Here is a 20491-nt window from a genome sequence, read left to right as displayed (position 1 = left end):
CAAAATAAATAAATTTTTTATGATTCAACGTTGTTGATATAGACGGATCCAATTATTAAAAAACTTTAGAGCCCAAAATTTACAGTTAAATTTAACAATTGAAGTTATTTTTAAATTAACACTTTTATTATTACATTCATAATATAATGTGAACCTAATTTTATTTTAAATCGATATGAATTGTTTAAATAGTTTTAGATTATAAGCCAATTCTTTCATGAGCATTATTTTTGTTCATATTTTAGGACACTTCTATTGCCGTTTAAATTTCAGTTGAATTGTATGTTCAAGTTGACCACATACTATCTTTATCTATATTTATATTAAAGAAAAAATTCCCATTGGGAACAAGGAATGTGGATGTTTAGAAGATTTCAAATTTATTTTTAAGCGTCAATTATATGCATTATCGTTAATATAAGTTCAAGCAAAATGAAAAAAATTACTGAGCTGCTAAAAAAATTGTTGAGGGGAAGTTTTAAGATTTTTATTAAAACATTGGCAATTTTACGCTCAACCAATTGTAGGGATCAAGACTGCAAATCATCACGCTGTTTTTGGGAGTCGATAAATTTTTTTAAACGCCTTATACAAAAAAAAACTGATTGCATGCTTTCTTATAAAGAAAATTGATGTCAGCTAAAATAATTTCTTCTTATTTTTATTTCGCAATGAGTCGCGAAACATATGTGCGAAAATCCTTTTGAAATCAAACGCACCATAAGCTTTCGTCACATTTCTCTCTCCCTTTTTGCTCGCCCGTCGATTTTGGCCGCGCGAAATACAATTTAATGATTTTACGACTGCTAATGCGTTGTCGCGCCGTGCGTATAATTAAGATCGTTGCATTTTCGCAATCGGCCGGCAGCACCGCAAGGTTTGTTATCGTTTTTGCTCTCAACGGCGAGTGTCACCCAATCCTAAGAGAGGCTGCTTTCCTCGCTCTGCAATGTCAACCGAGCACTGGACCTGCTTCTCGCTGCGAGCCCCGAGGACGAAGCAGCGTTTTGTCGCAATTCCACACTCTTTATTTTCATTTGTTTTTCTTTCTCTCTCCCTTTTACGCACACAAGTAAAAATCAAACTCACAAAAGGAGAGTTTCTCAGAACCGTGGGCTGTAAAGCAATCGCCGCGCGATAATTATGCACGCGTTGTGAAATCAATTATGCTCTTTTCCTTGTGCCTTAGCTGTGCACGCATTTATCAACTTGTGCTGAAGAGTTAGTTTTTGTTTGCATTATATTATAGAGTATCGTTTTAAAGCCACCGTCCTACGCAAAGCATTGAGCGAATCGCTATTATGTATTTTAGAAATTAATATGCGCCGTGTGTGGGAATGGCATTTCGCGCCGTTTGAGAGGAAAATTGGTAGCTTGTCAGAAATAATTCCACGTTTTGCTACTAATTGACGAGCAACTCGTCAAACCTGAAGACTTCTCCTTAAGTAGATTCAGGACGTATTAGATTTATTAACTGTGTGTAAATTAAATTTTTCCTGCTCAGTAAATTTACTGCTGAAAAAAAAACGAAGTTCAATTCAAATTAAATATGAGAATTTAAAAAAAAAATCGTGTCTACAAAAAAATTGAATTTGTGAAAATAAATTAATTCTCAATTGAATAAGACAAAATCTTTTATATTTTTAAAAAAGTCTATAAATTAATTAAAAATAATAATATCATAGCAATATAAAAAAGCTAAGTAATTTACATTTTAAAAAAGAGATTGCATGGAATGTGAGAATTTGATAACAGAACAATTTTTAAAAGTCTTTGACACGTCTTATCACATCTCTTTCAATGTTATCTTTTTAGTTGCCACTTTTACATACCAACACTCTCATAAAAATCTTTAATTTGAATCTAAAATATTGAATGATTGGAATCTTAATAGCGAACTAAGTAGCAGTTCCATTCGTCAACAAGCTCCACGATTCTTTTAGTAAGTTAATATAAATTATTATTTCTTTTTCATGTTACTAAATTTTTGTTTCAAGATATTATAGCTATTTAAATTTATTGTGATTTACTATCAAAGTTATTAAATATATACTATGAAATTTAAGCATTTTTTATTAATAATTTATCATTGCAAACTAATTTTTAAACGTATTTTATATAAAATTTAAATTGTTTAATTTATTTATTCATTTTCCATTAAATAGACAGTCATAAATACAGATTTTATTAAAGAAATTGTCATATTATTCTGATTTCTTTTTTTTATAAATTGTTAGTATTTGAACTTTTCTTATAACTGCGTCAAAAGTAATATAATTCGTTGCTTTTATATTGCCTGTAAGCGAGATGTTACAAAAAAAAAAAATTGAAATTCAAAAACTTTTGATTAAAACATCCTTTAAACACTTTGATATATTTTGTTTTTCAATGTATGTAATAAATTTTCCTGATTTTGCCACATTATGCTAGAAGTTGTCCTGTGAGACAAATTGAATGCTCGGTGTTTATTTTTAAAGAAGAAACAACCATTTTATCTTTAAACCTAATATAGGTTTTGTTTTTTAATTGAAGAAACCACAATCAAAACTTAAAAGCAGCATGATTTTTAATCTTAAACATTAGCCTAGAAAAGGTTTACTCTGCTAGGAAATACGATTATTTTGAGCTTTCACTAAAACGTTAGGCAATTCTCGTCTATTAAAGCAAATGATTTTTATTTATTTACTCTGCACAGAGTTCAGAATCGAGCGCAAGAACTCTTATTTTCTTGCGAAGAAACTCGCAAACACAAAGTGCTCCTTTCAACTCAAGTGGCTCTTTGCGGGAGATGGAGATGTGCAATCTCAAATCTCCTCTCGCGAGTGAGTGAGTGAGTGAATCACCGTCGTTAATTTGTCCAGCATCGCTTCAGACTCGAATTCCCACGCATTTTGTCGGCCAAAAGAGACGCGAGTAAGACCGCTGCGATCGCCGGCAAGTCCAACCGAGATCGAAGGAAAATAACACAAAAATATTAAAAAGCGCGCGAGTGCAGTTTTCGCGCCTCGTCTCCGGCGTAAGGCGATATTTTGGCATTGTTTTCTGCGAGAGCCAACTCTCGGCTCGGGTAGCGCACACCGAGAGCACACATACGCGACTCCCACCCTGGCGAAGGCGCGCGGCGATCGCGACCAGGCCTGGCTCAGTCTGCGCCAGGTCGGCACGCGGGCAGCCACGAGAGGAAGTAGCGAGCCATAAGAAAAATACACACGCCGCTTTTATAACCAGTCTGCACAACAAAAGCCACACGGACGCTTATTGGACAATTTTCCTTGTGATACAAATTCAGGTAGGATCTCTACGGACATTTCTTGTTTTAAATTTCGCTCGGGATTTTAATTTGAAGAAAAAAAAACGTGTTCGGCAAGTTTTAAAAAAAATTCTTAGGCGTCGTCGTTAATTTTATAAATTAAGACTTCACAGTGTCAGAGACGGTTCTAGATTAATTAATTCAAATTATTATTAATATTTCTTAGCGAATTTGCGATTTTTGTGACATATGGCTTTTGACTCGCCAAGGCTATTCTGAAGGACGCCCCCAATTCAATGAGGATTTTTTGCTCATAACATAAAACTATTCTTTGAATTGGCAAACAATGGAAATTAATAGATTTCCAGCCATTCAACATTTAACTTGCAGTCTACGCAAAAATCTGAATAGTTGTTAATTACGCTTCATTGCATTCGAGCAAGATGAATTCACATCTATGGAGTGCTCTTTGATCTCATCTTTATTTGCAAATCAAAATAGAAGGTTGATTGACTGGCAAATAATCTTTTTTTATACATTCTCTCGAAGCTCAACAATCAAGTGCGAGTGAACTGCTTTTTCTTTTTCGACCCCTGAAGACTATTCCCAGAAAGAGAAAATGATTTTTTTTGCATCTCAAAGCCATTCAATTGAACGGATTTCTCTTTCGCAGTCGTTGATCCAATCGCGTATAGTTGAATTTCCTGCACTTGCTACCCTTAAATGGAAGAGTCCGCCTTTTGTGAGCAGCTGACATGTAGGCAGCACGTAGAGCAGCAATTAATTTCGAGCTGCATGCTCAGTGTGCACACTTAAATCAATTACTTTGCAAGAAGTGGCACGTAGATCATTCAAATGGACTTTAATAGATTTGTTCAGTCCTATTATGTTTCACTCCACTTCAGAAAATTATAATATCATAATAGTGTACACAATTGCTCTTAAGTATATTCGATTCAAAACAAACTTAACCTTTTTCAAGCTCAAAAGATACACTTTAATTTATTTTATTTAGGCAATAAACTCCGTATATTTCTATTATTAACTCAGAATGGAATTTTTTGTTTCAAAATGCTGAAGCAAAAACTTTTCAAGGCAAAGTTAAATTTAATTTTTTGTTTTATCATGAAAAAGTCACACGTTCATAAGTGATTCAAATCTCTCTCTAAACTGCGTACGCAAAGAGATTCTATCTTTCCTTGTCACGGAGGTCAGCATGAGAAAGCATTGAGAAATTTTGTACAGAGCAGCTGATCATTTTGCAATCGTCGTTTTGTTTCCTTAAAAGGAAGCTGTTTGTCCCGCCTGCGCTGATCAAATTTCCTTTCGCCCGCAAAACATTTTCGTCTAAGGCAACTCCTTGAGCACTTTGATAAATATAAGCAGTCACCTTACAATACAAAATCCCATATGAATGTTAATCACATTACGGCGGGCGCCATTTGATTTACGGAGTTGATGAGGTTGGCCGGACCAGATGGTTTTTTAAATGCGCCGACGTGCAGAGTAAAAGGCGCCCGCCGGCGTTTCATTTTTTATTTCCAGTCGAGGTCGAGGGTCAATGGTGAGCAAACAAAGCGGACGAAAGTGATCTTCAGGTGGAAATTAAAGCTGGAAATGTGCTCGAGATATATTCTGAGAGAAAAGTGCTTTTTTCCACCGTTGCACAAGTGCAGCTGAAAGGGGATCCGCGTGCAGAGAGAAAAAACGCGAAACAGATTAATAATCCCCGGCTGCAGCGATCGAGTGTCAGGTGTCAGAGCACAAACTCGGCGATTAGCACGGGTGGAAAATTGTTTTAATCGTCGCGTGATGCACATTGCGTTTATATCGTGCACACTGCGAGCGAATCTCTCTCTCTCTCTCTCGACGGCGTCCTGCTGAGTTTGCACTTTGCCATCTGAGCTGCTGGTGTGAAATTATTTTTAAAGTATGCAAGTAGAAAACTGGCCACGTTCGAGAATGCATTTTATAAAAATTAGCTCGCAAATACTTTATAGGCGGTTGAATTAATTAAACGCCTAACACTACTTTCCGCAATTAGATATGCATCTCGCGATCGCCGGCACTTTTATGCTAAAATCGGCTCTACTTAGAATTCTTGTTGTGCCCACACGTGAAGAATTACGATCGAATTCTGAAATCAGACTTTTTTATCACGCACCTTGTTGGTTTCGGCGCGAGGTGTGCGCACCGAGAACAATCAGTGCGTAGCGCCTAGAGAGGAAACAAAACCAGACCGCAAACAAAATTCAGTTAATTAATCACACAGCTCGTTAATTAACAGCCCTAGAGCCACTGCCTGCCGCAGGCAGACACTTACAAGTAATATTCAATTGTAAATTAATTGAGTAACTGGAAACCAATTTGTATAGTACAATAAATTTCAACTAACAATCATTTAGCCCAAGAGAATGCATGTATATATTTTATGAAATAATTTCAGTAATTGAAAAATGTTTTTTTTTCTCATATTATTAATATTTTCTTATAAAATTGATCGTAAATTTATTAATTTTAAATAACAGCAATAATATAATACTTCAATATATTTCCACGTTAGTAAAGTTAGTATTATTTATTAAAGTAAGTATAATAATAGAGCATTTAGAAAACTATTAAGTGCATAAAATGATAGAAAATTTATTTTTCAAGTTATTGTTGTGCTTATTTTGTTGTAATTAGTTTTTGGTAACAAAAATTATTATTTTTTCTGCAATTTCTAATTATTTTGAAGATCTAAGTACAGTCAACAATTAACAATGAACCATCATTTTTATGTTATGGCGATTTTTTGGAAACGTTTTACTTTCCTTTTTATTAGTTTATTACATACTGGAAAAGAACAAATAATATATTTTACTATTTTTTTTTAATGTTCTCTGACAATTGAGATATTTTTCTGACAACTAAATTACAGCAACGGCACATAAATATTATCTTCAGCTCATTCATAATTCTAAAATTTCTGAACTCATGACGTAACAACACGCAAGTTCATGGCGAAAAAACTTCTGTTGCGAAACGCGACAGCCGTTTTGTGCGCGCGCGTTATTTTATCTGGCTCGAGAATCAGTTTGTGCGATGCGCTCTCGTCCCTTCAGAATGCCGTAATCTCCACTCTCGGAGTTTGCTTTCCGCCGACTTTTCACAAACAAAAATAAATAAATCAGCAATGCTTGCGGCGGCGGCAACAAGTGGTTCTCCTTCGCCGTGTACTTTTTTGCACTTCGGCACCACAGATGAAACGAGAATTAACTGCAAAAAATTTGCTGCACAACTGCGACAAAGAAACGATCTTGATTTGTAAAATTTTCTGCATTTTCGAGGCTGATTTCAATTTTGGTACTGGAGCAAGTAAAAAGAGAGACTGGCGAGTGTGCCATGAAAAGGGACGCTGCACAGCAAGCTGCAGAGGAGGAGCTGCTGCGGTTACTGGGGCATTCCTTGTTCGCCATCGAAAACCACCCGTGTTCGCTGAGAAATAACGATTCGAGACGAGCAAAAGCAGTTCTCCGCCAAGGTTGAAAAACAGTTTTTGTCACTGCTCCTCGTCTTGAGTCTTGACTTTAAAGTTTAAACTTATTTTCTTCTTTACATTATGCTTCAAAATTAAATAATTATACCGGAAAATAGTTTAAAAATAATTTAAGAATGCCAGGAAATTTACACAACAAATCGAGTAGTTTTTCCTTCAGAAAAAACCTGGAAAAACATGCACAGAAATTTCCGGAAATGTCCATGTTGTTGATAACAGTTTGTATTGCAAATAAAAATTTTATCTTTTACTAGAAAAAAAATAAAGTTCAAAAATTTAAAAATTAAACAGCCAAAAAAATTCATTCGTGCAACTAAAATGATATGTTTTATTTAGAATAATATTCTTATGTCAAGCCATTTTCAGGTCGCCTTCTGGCTTTGCTTCATAACATATTTTATTTTCAAGAGCCTGCCATTAAAATTTATTTGCCTTTATATTACAAATATATAATACCAGCAAAATAAATTTTTAATAATTTTTGATCGTATCTAGACAAAAAAGAATTGCGTTCTTCTCTCATCAAATCTTTTCATCTCAATCGGTTTTATTAATAGATTGCACATTTTTATACAGGAAGTGTGAAACACGAAAACAGTTCACGAAACCAAAATATTGGTCGTCGGAGTTGGAAATTATTGTTATTTTGTGCACCATAAAGATCGATTGCGCGAGAAGTGGTCCCGTTTTTGGTCTGATCATTTTCATTCCTATACAGTCGCACTTGCTCGCTCGCTCGCTCGTAGTAATTACACGGAACACGCGTGCAGGCGGCAGCAATTGATAATTACGCTCGCGTCGCAAGTTCCTCCAATTACAAGTAGGCCTCCAGATCAGGTCATTAGGCGAAAATTTATTATTTCAAAAGTATTCTCTGCTCTGCGTATTTGGCCCTTTGCCGTGAGCATAAATCACATTAGAAAGCGCGTCGACCGCGACGGTAAAAAAATGTGGATTCGTGCGTAATTAAATCGTTTCATTTGCATTGCAAAAACCTGTGCGTGCCGGATTGGCCGAATACCAGAGCGGGAGGGAAAAAATCGGGCGTGTCAGGTGAAAAGTTAATGACTGTAATTAAGAGCCGCGCGAGTTTGGTATGCTGTCGTCAAAATCCAGGGCTCGGCCGGGCTAATTAAATTTTGGCGATCATAATAACGTGTCCACTCTAGTTATGGTTCAGATCCCTCGCATGCTAATCGACGCTTATAAAGTAATTAAATGAGATTATGTATAGAGCTAGAACTGATTCTAGTCTTTTTCCCAATATTATTGATACATAGAACTATATAAAATTATTTTTTCACGGGTTCTCACTTTCACTTATTTATTTTTTGTTTCAATTTTAGTTTATTTGGTTTCAATGAAAGGCAACTTTGCACTATACAATAACTCATCAATATTCAAAATACAATGTAAAATTTTTTTGATATATATTCATACAGACCTAAAGATAATATTAGCTGTATTTTAATACGGTTTAAAAATAAATATTTTAAAATTTCAAATTTATTTGACTAAAAATTTTAAAATAAAAAGTAAAAATTATGATTTATAAAAGATTATATTTTATTTTCAGTTAAATAAATACTATTCTATTTTTGTTTCTTATTTGATTTTTTTTTTAAATTATAAACAATATTTTATAAACTTAATTGTAATGTTAGCAGCCCCTAGTTACAATTTTAAATATGAAGTTATGATTTTTGGCTGGTTTTGATATTGATTGATCTTAAATACAGAATATATTTTTCAATCAAATTTAGAAAATGTTTTATTTTTTAATTATTAAATTTAAAAAAAAAATTGGGATTCTTGCCGATCTTACTGTAGAACTCCATAAGTAATTCACAAATAAAAACATTTTATTTATGGTGCTTCAATCCTTAAAACATGTATTTTATATATAAATATAAGACGCAATATAAACTAATGGCACTTCTTAATTTACATAAGAAAACATTCGGCAGGAGAGTGTTTTAATCCTTCGTATTTGGCATTAACGAAAGAGGCTGAATAGATAAGCCATTGCGAAACCCCTCCGCCCACTCGCGTTTTCGCTCAATTCACATCGCGCATGTAAAGAAGTAAGTATGTTGCCCATTTCGCAAATGACCTCATGCGCTAATACTTCACTGCCTGCTTTCCTAAAAAGGTCTGCACCGGGATGCTTTTTTTCTTGCATCTCTCGCCATTTCGAGACCCACGCGCGTCTTTGGCCGGCGGGTGCACACATTTGACCCTTGACGCGGCTGCAGGTGGAGTCGAGAATTAGACTTTTGTTCGCGGCGGCAGCGAAAAGTGCACGCCAAGTGTTTAGCATTCAGAGTGCGCGCGGCGCGGTGAATTACCAAACCAGTTTGCATTGCTTTCGACTCCATATTTGGCCAATCCACGGCGAGCTGCTCTCCTCGTCGTCCAGCATCGTCAGACGCGACTTAATTTTGTCACCAGCAACGCAGGAATAAACGGAGATTCTTTGCCGCATTTGGAGGCGGCCCGGTCGGCGTGATTTATGGCCCGTCGCGCTTAATTAGTCCGCGTTTGTCGATTTGAATTCGTGGGTCAAGGGAGATTAGCGTCCGTCTTTAGCGTGTGCGCAAGGTTGATTTGAAAACCTGATTTGAATTTTTATATTTATCGGTGTATATTTTAATACAGCCTTCCTTTTAAAACAATAGAAAGGGAGAAGTCGCCATTGCATTGGTATAATAACCATTGAGATTTAAGACGCATTGTTAGAATTTTTATTTTAACCTAAATTAAGTATGAAAAAAAACAGCCGAAGAAAAATAATTTGTGTTGTAAAATTGATAAGTACTTTATAAAATTCAAAATGTTGGTTAAAACAAGAGAGTAAAATCTTATAAAATAAACTAATTAGTTGCAAATTAAGGTTATTGGTGTCTATAATTATGCCTATATCAAGATATCATCCAAATATTCAAAAAATACAATGAAAACTACAAACAAAATTGGAGTTGAAAAAAATGCACATACATTTTATTTAAATACCTTTTGTTATTATTTTATTTTAATATCAAACCGTACTTTTCCTGAAATGAAGTATTAAATTTTAATTTATAATTAATGTCTTACGGTGATATTATGTACTATTTAAAAATATAACAAAGAGTATCCAATAAATATTATTACCAAGATTAATAATAATTTGAATCACATATATTTTATTTCGTACAAGCCTCTTTAATTGAAATCAATGGTCATACCTGAAATTGATCCTCTGGGAACTTAATTATTGTAAATGCTTAATTGGAGGCCAGTTTTATATTTTACTCATTATTTAATATTTGCTATGCTCTCTCTTAAGATTATGATAATCTTTTTGCCTGGGAGAAAAAGGAGCATTTTAATAATAAGATTAATGGAATTTTCCACTGAATCAATTATCATGAGCGTGTAATCAACGCAAGTTGTTTTGATATGTGTGTTGTTCTATATTTTGAACGCCCTGGGCGGATTTTCCTTTTAAGTTGAAACAACTGCCAATCAGATGCAAGGTCTGATTTCATCTCGCATTTGCATACTTTACAGGAAAATAAAACACCTGTTCGCAAACTGCTTCTCTCCAAAAGAGGATGCACACAAAAATCCTCTTCGCCCTACATGACCCAGTTTTCACCTGATCCGGTCGTACATATAATATGCATGCGGGGAGCTTATCAGCTCATTAATAACGACATCAAAATAAAAACGTCATGTTTGCCAATGATCGGCGCGCGAGTGAAAGATTTATTGATACACTTGGCTTGATGGGATTAATGAAAGAGGTGCTCAGTTACGAGAGACTTCGCCTTTTAAACGTAATAAATTAAAGACACACGGCTGCTGCGATGAGTCATTATATACAGCTCAAGAGTGCGTAGGAGATACGATGGGTCGCTCTCGTCACCGCGAGTTCAAGTCTCCAAACCGCAGACCGAACTCGTTTCTACTCTCTCGCAGAAAATAAGTAAGAGAAGCAACGAGTGTGACGCAGCAGCTCGACTCGCTCCAGAGCATAATTATTATCGATTTTGCTTTTGCAGTAAATCTACAATGGATGGGCACAATTGAATTTACATTCGTGTGGCGCCCACTTCCTAATTAGTCCGATGATTAACGACGAGAAAAATTGATTTGTCTAACGAAGTGAGGATTTTTGGTCTGCCGATGGGCGGAGGTTTTTTTATTTGCTTCCTCTCGTGGCAGCAAGGCCGAAACTTCCTCTCCTCTAGAGAAAATTTATGACTTTTTCAGCCAATTTCTCAATTTCTCGCTCTTCTAATCTAACACGGCAAACAAGGGATTGTTTTGATTTCACGCAGAGTGCCCTCAAAGCCGCAGAAACCTGAGAGCTGCAGACCTTGCATCAGGTCGCTCTTCTTTTGCTGCTGCTGGGCACACCCACGTTCTTTCACTGTATAAGCAAAGGTTGCAAGTGAACTCTTTTAACTTTGCTAGTTGTTGGATTGATGAAAAAAAAAACGAGTGCTGGAAAATTATTCACACACGTCCAGTTTCACGCAGAGATTTTGTTTGACGTGTTTGAGTGCGAGAGTTTCTCAGTTCCTGCCAGCGACACACACGCGAACCAGTCTTTGCCTTCTAAGGGCAATCGCTTCGCTTGCTCGCGAGAGATTCGATCTGTCTTTTATTTTAAAAGTGCGAAGGACTTTCGCAATTCGTTTATTTCACGCGTGAAAAGTGGCATGGAATAATACAGGGAGTTCTATAAGGTATTTAATTTTTCTTAAAATGGAGAAATTTTATAAAAACGCAAGAAATAAATTCATTAGATTCAATTAGTAGAACCAGCCCATATACATAAATTTTATCTGAATTTTCAATTTTTATTTAATGTAGAGCTTCTTATGATAAAGTCGTTGAGTGACTTTACAAAATAACAAATCATAAGTAGGAATTCTCTTACGGATAAAATATTACTTAGTTAATAAACCATGTTCTCGAAAAGAATAAAACCTCACTACATTTATTATATTTTAAAATTTCCCCTGTATTTTTGTGATATTGCTTTGTTTACTTATCCAGTAAACAATTATTACTTCACATTGTTTATATTCAATTGTTGAAATCAATTCATTTTAAAAAGTAATTGTTGGACAAAAGAATTTTTCTAAAGCTTCCAAGATCAAAAAGATTCCATCCGCCGCAGAGAAATTCAACTTGAACTGTTGGAAAATATTTAAAAGAATTCGGTATTATAATAATTATGCATTCTTTATCTACGAATTTCCATGTTAGGGATAATAGACATGTAAAGGTCGTCTGCGAGACGTCGCGTCGTTCGACCTTTGCCTGCAGCCAATTTGTTAGACATAAAACTGCACCAGGAAGGGCCTTTCTTTTCAAAATTAGCGGTGACGTGTTCAGGCAGGGCGTCCCGTTTCGGGCAAGGCCGCTGCCTGAGAGAAGATCGAACACGCGGGGGCGAATCTGCGGACGTGGGCGACAAGCCTCCGCTCGCCCACCCGCTCCTCCACTGATTTTCTCTGCTCACCTGCTCGTCTGATTTTGATTCCAGGCCCACGGCCATGGCGACCGACGTGGGCCAGTTGCCGCCGCTGCCCAGCGACGCCTGCGATGTTGAGCAGATCAACGACGAAGACCTCCTCCGCAGAATGGTAATTAGAACATTTTTATTCCGGCTCCCTAATTTCCATAATTTAAATTTTTAAATTTGTTCTCAATAGTGGCAGGCTGCAGAAGATTTCGGGCGAAAGAAGGAGATTCGCGCGCGCATGTACAAACTGCGCGAGAAGCGTTTGCGCGAATTTTACACGACCGGCGAGGTGCTTAAGGACGTGCAGAGCGCCGACCCGCACGCGGCCGACGCCGCGATCGCCATCCGCGAGGAGACGCCCAAGCGGGGCGGCACCACCTACCGAGAACTGGTCGTGGGCGAACTGCGCGCGGGCGACCTCTTCGACGTTCGCTGCGAGAAGCAGCCAGCAGAGTTGATCCAGAGCGCGGATGGCGCGCACGAAACCGCGATGCTCGTCTTCGACTCGCGCACCGTCGTCTGCGAAAGCGGCGCCGTCGAGACCACGCGCACCACTACCGTGACCGTGCAGCAAAGTGTGCAGGAAACCATGCTGGACCGCAAGAAGAGTCCTCCGAGCAGCCAGACAAGCAGCCGTCGCAGCTCCAAGTCTTCCCCGACTCGCGAGCCCTCCTCGAGGAAAAACAGTGAGGCCAAAATCACCACGGCTGAAATCATTTGCAGATCGAGTAGCGAAAGCAAGGAGACCTCATCGTCCCGTCGCTCCAGCGAGACCAAAAGCCCTTCGCCTCTGAAGGAAATTATTTCGTCTCGTCGCTCTAGTGATGCTAAGAGTCCTTCCCCTACCAAGGAAAATTCGTCTCGTCGCTCCAGCGTAACCAAAAGTCCTTCTCCGATTAAAGAAACGGTTTTGTCTCGCCGCTCCAGTGAAACGAAAAGTCCCATCAGAGACTCTCCTTCGAGCAGAAAATCGAGCATTTCAGAGAGAAAAAGCGTCAGTCCGGAGAAAGAAATTTCGGTGTCGCGCAAATCCAGTGTTTCCAACGTGGAGCAGAAGCAGGAGGAAGACGTGCAGTTCTCCACCTTCACCTCGGTGACGCTGGTGCGTCAGCAGGAGCAAGGCTCTCGCGTCACCTCTCCCAACCGGCGAAAGTTGTCCTCGGCAGGGTCGAAGGCGCGAAGAGCGGGGACGCCGAGTGCCTCCCCTCCTCCTTGCGAGAACGAAGATGATTCGAGCGACGATGAAGTGACCAAGAGGTCAAAGTCCGAGGAAGTGGCCAAGCCAAAGTCAATCCTCAGAACGCCTGAACAGCGCAAGAAAAGCGTCACTGACGAGGTCAAACCGGCCGCGGTCAGCAAACCCACCGAAGTGAAAGAGGTTAAGAGGGCAGTGGCTGAGGTCAAGCTGGAGAGTTCCAGGAAAACGGAAGTGACCACCAAGGTTGAGAACAAGCAGAGATTCGCCTCGAAGGAAGCTAAAGAGGAAACCAAGAAGGAGACCCGGACCATCAGGAGGAGGAGTCGCGAGCAGGTCGAGCAAGACTCGAGTGAGCGCGATTCTTCTTGTTCTCCGGTGCGCACCAGGACTCAATCCAAGTCCAAGGTGAGTCCCAGAACCGAGGTGATTTCAACCACGGTCACAACTACTTCCACGACCTCCACCCTGAAAAGACCAACCAAACTGCCTATGCTGAACAACAAGAGTAAGCAAGTTGTGGAGGAGAAAACGATCAAGCAGGAGGATAGGTGCTGCGGCCGCAGACACGGGGCCTCCTCGCCCGACAAGCCGTGGCGACAGAGTGCTCTGCAAAGCCCCAAGAAGGTCTCCCCTACAACGAAGACGCCCCAGAAGGCGCATCGCTCGCCTTCCACCAGCCCCGAAAGGCCTGCCCAAAACGAGAAACCAGCGAGGCGTCCTTTGGCCCAGAAAACACTCAACAGCCCTACCAAGAGCAGGACTGTGGAGAGCACAATCAAGAGGAATATTGTGGACAGAGCGGCAACAACAACTTGCGTAAAAACTCCAGAGGTAAGTAAAACGTTAACAAAACATTTATATAAATTTAAATTATATTTACATATATTTTTAAATGTATAATATAATATATTTATTTATTTATTATAATATAATTATAGAGAAATATTATATAATTAAATTATTACTATTTTTGATAGCTTACTTTTTTTTAAATGTTGTGAGTGTGTTTTATAATGCTGAACATTAACTTTAATGATTTATTTTATGAAATTATTTATAAAACCATGACTGAAGCAAATAGAGTATAATTACGATATTTAGCTCAAAAATTACTTCAGACAGACAGTTCAATTTTTTTTTAATGAACATGTAAATAATTGTTAAGAGATCATTGAATATTGAACAAAATACGAAATTCCATTTGGCGCATTTCATAAGCTTTCTTTCAAACACTTTTAAAGAGATAAATTATTTTTAAATATTCAAAAAACATTATTTAGAACATTTAACTTTGAAATTAGACACAAAATACGCTGAAAAGATTTGGACCGCATCCTATCAAAATATTTTCTTTGCAGAGAATCGTGACTAGCCGAGTAACCGCCCGCAGTGCCACATCTCCTATCAAACCTGAAACGACGCGCACGTTGCGAAAACCTGCAGAAACAATCACGCCGGTGAAAAAGATAGAAACTCTGTCTGCGAAAAACACAACGCCAGTCCGCAAAGGCGCCATCCCGACGTACCAGAGAACGCAGGCGGCTCGCAATACGACGACGACAACAACCACCTCCAGCACGGTGCGTCTGCAAAATAGGCAGAATCAACAAAATGTTGTTCAGAAGAACGGACGCAGCCTGTCTGGGTCAAAGGTTGTGGAAAAAGCAGTGCCAAAGGAAGCACCAAAACCTGCAGTTATCTCTCCTCCCAAGGAGCCGGCACCAGAAGTTACCGTAAGTGTCAAAATTAATTTAAATTTAAAAATAACAAAAATTATTATTTTACGCTTTCTAGTATTAAAAATAATTTTTTAGAAATAATTTTTTATTTATCTAACTTAACGTCACTCAAATGTAGTATGCAACTGGCTGAGCTGAGACGTATCACAGGTTGCATACTTTGACATTACGTTTGTCAGAAATTAAATCAATATTTCGTTAGGCAACTTCAATTCTAAGTTATTTGTGAATTTAATTCTCAAATTTACAACGCACACAATTTAAGACCTACGAAAAATTAATTTAAATATATATTTTTTCAAGACTATAAATATAAAACAATCAAACTCATAAAACTAAAATATTTAATATTCTTTTTCCTCATTGACTCATTACAGATCAGCAAGCCTGTCGAGTCTGAGGAGGAAAGCGCCGGGTTTTCGACGGAAGAAGATGAGACGGTGACTGAACTGGAGGACATCCGCTACAGCAGCGCCAACCTCCTGGACACGGAGGATGAGGAGAGCAGCTCCAGGCGCCTGCTGGCCCAAAACCAACCGCAAATTCAACAGTTGTCGCGTGACTCCTCTCCCGAGGGCCGTCCTCAACGCTTCGCAGACCGCGTCAGTGAGCCTGAGAGCGATTTCGAGACGACCAAACGCGAGAGAACGCCGCTGGAAGTTGTCGTGCCCCAAGGAGGACTCGACGGCTTGCAGGAAGAGGAGGAACAGGAGGAAGAACCTGCACTGCTCAGCGTTGCAGACAAGGCGAACATCTTCCTCACCACCGATCTTTCCAAGGTGGAGAAAAAGAAGCAGGTTGGTTTTATTTTTTGAAATAAAATTAGATATTTTAATATTTTATTTCATTAATAAATTTATTTATTCTAGTTTTTTTATATAAAATAATGATATTGACATATAATTTAACAATTTGGTGAACTTATTTTCACAGACTTTCGAAACGAATCAGGCCGTCAGTTTAGCCAAGGCCGTTTTTGAGCGCACAGACGACGCTCAGGAGGAAGCGCGCAAAAAGTACGAACGGGATATTCTCAGCAGGCCCTCTGTATTTTCCAAGGTCACAGACAGAATTCGCAACTTTGATCAGCAAGTGGTCACCCCTGAAGAGAAAGAAAAAGAGCCGCTGCCCAGAGAATCTCCACCGAAAGAAGTCGCAAAGAAGGAGGAAATTAGAGAGCCTGTGGTGGAAGAGCCCATAGTTCCCGAGAAAGTTATTCCCTCGTGTGAGGAGCAGCCCAAGGCGAGTGTCAGCAGGGCCAGCGGAAAGTTCGGTGTCACCCTGCGCAGGACCAGCAGCAGGCTTAGCGACATTGTGACTCCACCAAAGGAGGAGGAAAAACCCAAGGTCAAAGTGGCTGCAGAAAAGCCGATTGAAGAAATCACCGACGTTAAGCAACTCGAAATTATGGTGAGTGGTTTTAAAATGATAATGAAAATAGTAGAAGATAAAAAAGAAAATAATTAAAGATGAAAAGATTGAACTTTTTAAGGTTCATTATTTTTGCATATTATTAAAAACAGATGAGAATTTTACCAATTTAAATCAGTGTAAAAGGAAATTTTTTGTGCTGTTGAATTAAATAATTTCATAGAAAACAATAGAAAAGTAAGAACTTTCTATTTTTTAGTAAATTTTTTCCTTTTTTTATGTAAATGAAATAAAATAATCACTGTAAATAATTTTTCCCCTTCTTAAATTATAATAGGGGTCAAGATGCATTCCTCTATGATTTTTATTTAATCAGAAGTTATTTTATTAAAAGTGCCAAACACTCACGTCGGACTTAATTTAAAAGAGCGCAAATATTTCTGGTCCTTTCTAGCTTGAGAAAGCGACGAACTATGACGAACGAAGGCGTCTGCGGGCGGCCATCAGGGACGCCAAGAAGACGCAGACCATTTTCACGACGACCTCCACCGCCAAAGTCACCTCGTCTGTGAACGTGACTCGCAAAACCTCGCCCACGCGACAGGTAAATTGCAGTGGCGCGCAAAAGTAGGTTCTGATCCTCGACGTCTGTTTGCTCAGGTGAACGGCAGGAGGAGCGTTTCTCCGGTGAAGAGCGAGAGCGGCGGGCGAAAGAACTCGTCGCCGGTGCGCAAACAGTCTGCGGCCGAGGTGGTTCAGGACGGCAACGCGATCAGCTCTCCGCTCAGGGCGGCACCAGAGGAGCAGCAGAAGCCAGAGTTGGTCAAACAGCTCAGCACCGGAAAGTTGGACAAGGGAAAATTGGCCACTTTCCAGAGGGAGGAAAATACCACTGCCAACTCTGTGGTCTCCATCAAAAGAAAAGTTTCCTCCGAAGTAGAGAGTGAGTGAATTTTTACACTTTTCTCCTTTTTCTTACATTTCTCTTTTTATTTTTTCTTTACATTCATAAAAAGATTCATTGTTAGTAATTTTTGTTGTGAATTAGTTTCACGTGGAATTTTGTTTCATTTATTATAAATTACTATTTAATCAAGTTTTAAGAAATTTACTTTCTTGTATCACACTTTCATTAATTCAGTAAAATGCGTAAAATGTTAAAAAAAATTTAAAGAGGGAGTTTTTAAAATCAATATTCAATTGAAAAGTAAAAAAAAAATTCGGTACACAGACTTTTAGTACCAAGAATCAATCCGTAACTATTGATAATTTTTTATAGTAACAAAATTGAAAAACAAATTGATCCAATTGTTCATGCACGAATCGCATTTCCTCCGAATCGATCATTTTGAGTTTTCGACTTCCGCTCGTAAAGCAATTTTTTTTTTCTCAGTGCATTCACTTTTGTGTGAGAGAATCTGCTCGATCCTTTCAAAGGGACTGTGAATCGTATAAAAGTTGTTGCATCGCGTGTCTCGCGTGAATTTGTCGAGCCGGCAGAAGGAGCGGCGGGTAAACACGCGGGGGCCCACTCTCTCGCATTAGGCTTTAAGGCTGGCTGCCGACGGCTAAAATCGGTCGCTCGGATGGTTGGTTGGTTGGTTGGTGGGTTCACCTCGGCGAGCGAGCCGGTCTCACAATCAGTCACTTGGTGCCCGTCGCGCTGTGTAAACGTCGCTCGCAGGTCGGCAAACAAAAACCCCTTTCTTGTATGTAAGCATCTTTGCCTTTTACTTTTGTGAGTTGAAGTAATTCAATGAGGATTTGTTACATTGCAGCCATCTTTCATTGTAATTTTATGAGAGGTATCACAATATAATTAATAAATACACAGTAAATTTAGATTAACATTAAAATTGATTTAACTTTCTTTTATACATACAAATGTTAGAAGAATTTTTAATATAATTTTATAAGTAACTTAAACAAATGAATATTTAAAACTCTATTACTATTTTACTTATTTAAAAAATATTAATAAAATTATCAAGCATTATTTTTATTTTTGAGTAATTATACAGTCATTAACACAATTTTAATATAAAAGAAAATTGAAATAAATATCATTACCTCTTCATTATTCCCTGCAACGAATAATAACTTATAATTTATAATATGCTTATTTGGTGTGAAAAATTATTAATAAATAATTACCAAAACTCATTTAGCCACAATTTAATTACATTTGAAAAAGTCAATTACCATCTTTGCATTTTTCACTATCAGCTTTTGCACAATTGACCTGTTTAGCTACTGAGTGTTCTGGTGAAAAAATTTTTACTCTTCATTTCCACAACAATAAAGATCGTTGTCTCATTATTATCATCGCGTTAGGCGCTCTCTCACGATGTTGGCGCAACAAAGACCGGCAGCAGATGGAAATAAAATATTTAATTCACCGAATCTGTGCATTGGTCACACGTTGTTTATTTTGTATTATCTCGTATTTCCTGGCATTTCCGGTCCGTTGCCTAGAGAATCGAATCAGTCAGTCAGTCGGTCAATATTCCAAATCGCTGCTATTTCCCCCGCGCCGCCTGTATATATCGCGAGGCGCGGCCGAAACGAACTTGCCGTTAATGCATCGTCGGGAGTTATAACGGTGCGTTAACTGGGAAGCCTCGTTGCGGCTGCGATAAAAGTACACACACAAATGCCCGATGTGTGTGTATTCGCCATCATTTTCTCACTTTTGAGTGTAAACACGCGCGCGAAAGATCGGCCACTAAACTGGAAGCGGCTCTTAACACACTGACTCACATTCGCCGTGCAGAAAAAATTGCCTTTTTATTGCACTCTCGAGACAAGCAGGCGAAGCAGCAACTGAATTTTATAATATGAAGGTTGCAATTACTGATGCGTCGCTTTTCCCACGTCCTGATAAATAATAAATTGCTTTTTGTAAGGAGATAATTGAACCAGTATTAATAATGAAAAAAAAAATGAAACCATCGTTATTTTCTATCAAACGTGATAATTAAAATATATAAATTGTTTTTCAATTTTTTAATTTATTTTTCTTATACATTTGAGCAAATCTTTTTTTTCATAATTCAATCTTAATTATCAAAACGTGAAACCGCAAAATATAATTTCAACTATTTTGAATGCATTAAAATTTTTCAAAATATGTTTGATTCCACTTTAAATTCAACCAATTTAACTACATATTTTTTCATTTTATTTTTAAACCCTTTTTAATTTTGTTCCTCCAGGTGCTAGGAAAATCTCTGCACCGCCACGTGAGGCGAATCCAACGGACAGCGTGACCTCGAGTTACGGAGTGGGCCCTCTTGATGAGTCGGGCCGACCACTGTTTGGGCTTCGGGCCCTGAGAAGGACCCAAGGTGAGTCGTGACGCAAATCGCCTCTTGGCTCCAGCCAATTCGCAGACCGAAATAAACTCTGCCGGACCATCCGGCCAGAGTGCATGACATATTAATGAATTCAACGCGAACGCGTGTGTGTGTGTGTGATTGCAGAACCGGCACCGGTCGCAGCTCCCGCGGAAGTCGAAGAGCGAACTCCCACGCCGGCCAAGCCTGAGGTGACTGACCTTTCAGGACGACCTTTGTTTGGCGGACTCAAGGCCCTCAAAAGTCAGACAGGTACATAGAAATTACTCGCTAATTTTAAATGGTGACAATGTGCGAGCGGAACGAGGTTGGAGAAAGAAATGCGCTCTAAATAGTTTTGCGGCAATCAATTCAAATTGCTCCCCTCGAGAATGTCGCATCGGCGCATCCGATCGGAAAAAGTGCAATAAATAATCGGGTCGGCGAAAGAGAGCGCGGTGATTACAAATTAATTGAGTATGGAGAAGGGAATAGTGTATAGTGGGAAAAGCTCCGCCAATTCATCTTGTCTGTCGGTT

The 20491-nt window shown here is 38.5% G+C and overlaps 1 protein-coding gene across 9 annotated transcripts in view; it reads left to right on the top strand.

The window, feature by feature from the left end:
* Positions 1-20491, top strand: part of LOC132201239 (titin-like) — a 36184-nt gene that overhangs the window by 432 nt on the left and 15261 nt on the right. For 8 of the 9 annotated variants that reach the window (XR_009442250.1, XR_009442253.1, XR_009442252.1 and 5 more), the window contains exons 2-10: positions 12331-12430; positions 12500-14338; positions 14866-15240; positions 15624-16043; positions 16180-16656; positions 17072-17221; positions 17278-17560; positions 19833-19964; positions 20100-20225. Coding sequence is in view for 5 of the 9 variants with exons in the window: in XM_059627239.1 (XP_059483222.1) it covers positions 12331-12430; positions 12500-14338; positions 14866-15240; positions 15624-16043; positions 16180-16656; positions 17072-17221; positions 17278-17560; positions 19833-19964; positions 20100-20225 (3902 nt within the window). In the remaining 4 variants the exon portion in view is untranslated. Of the gene's footprint in view, positions 1-3133; positions 3290-12330; positions 12431-12499; positions 14339-14865; positions 15241-15623; positions 16044-16179; positions 16657-17071; positions 17222-17277; positions 17561-19832; positions 19965-20099; positions 20226-20491 lie in introns of those variants that run through there. The other variant, XM_059627237.1, reaches the window with a different exon arrangement.

The sequence above is a fragment of the Neocloeon triangulifer genome, unplaced genomic scaffold, assembly GCF_031216515.1.
Source record: "Neocloeon triangulifer isolate White Clay Creek 2 clone unplaced genomic scaffold, ASM3121651v1 ptg000014l, whole genome shotgun sequence".
NCBI classification, from domain to species: Eukaryota; Metazoa; Arthropoda; class Insecta; order Ephemeroptera; family Baetidae; genus Neocloeon; species Neocloeon triangulifer.
Note: the sequence above shows the minus strand (reverse complement) of the source record. Positions and strands in the feature narration are given on the sequence as shown.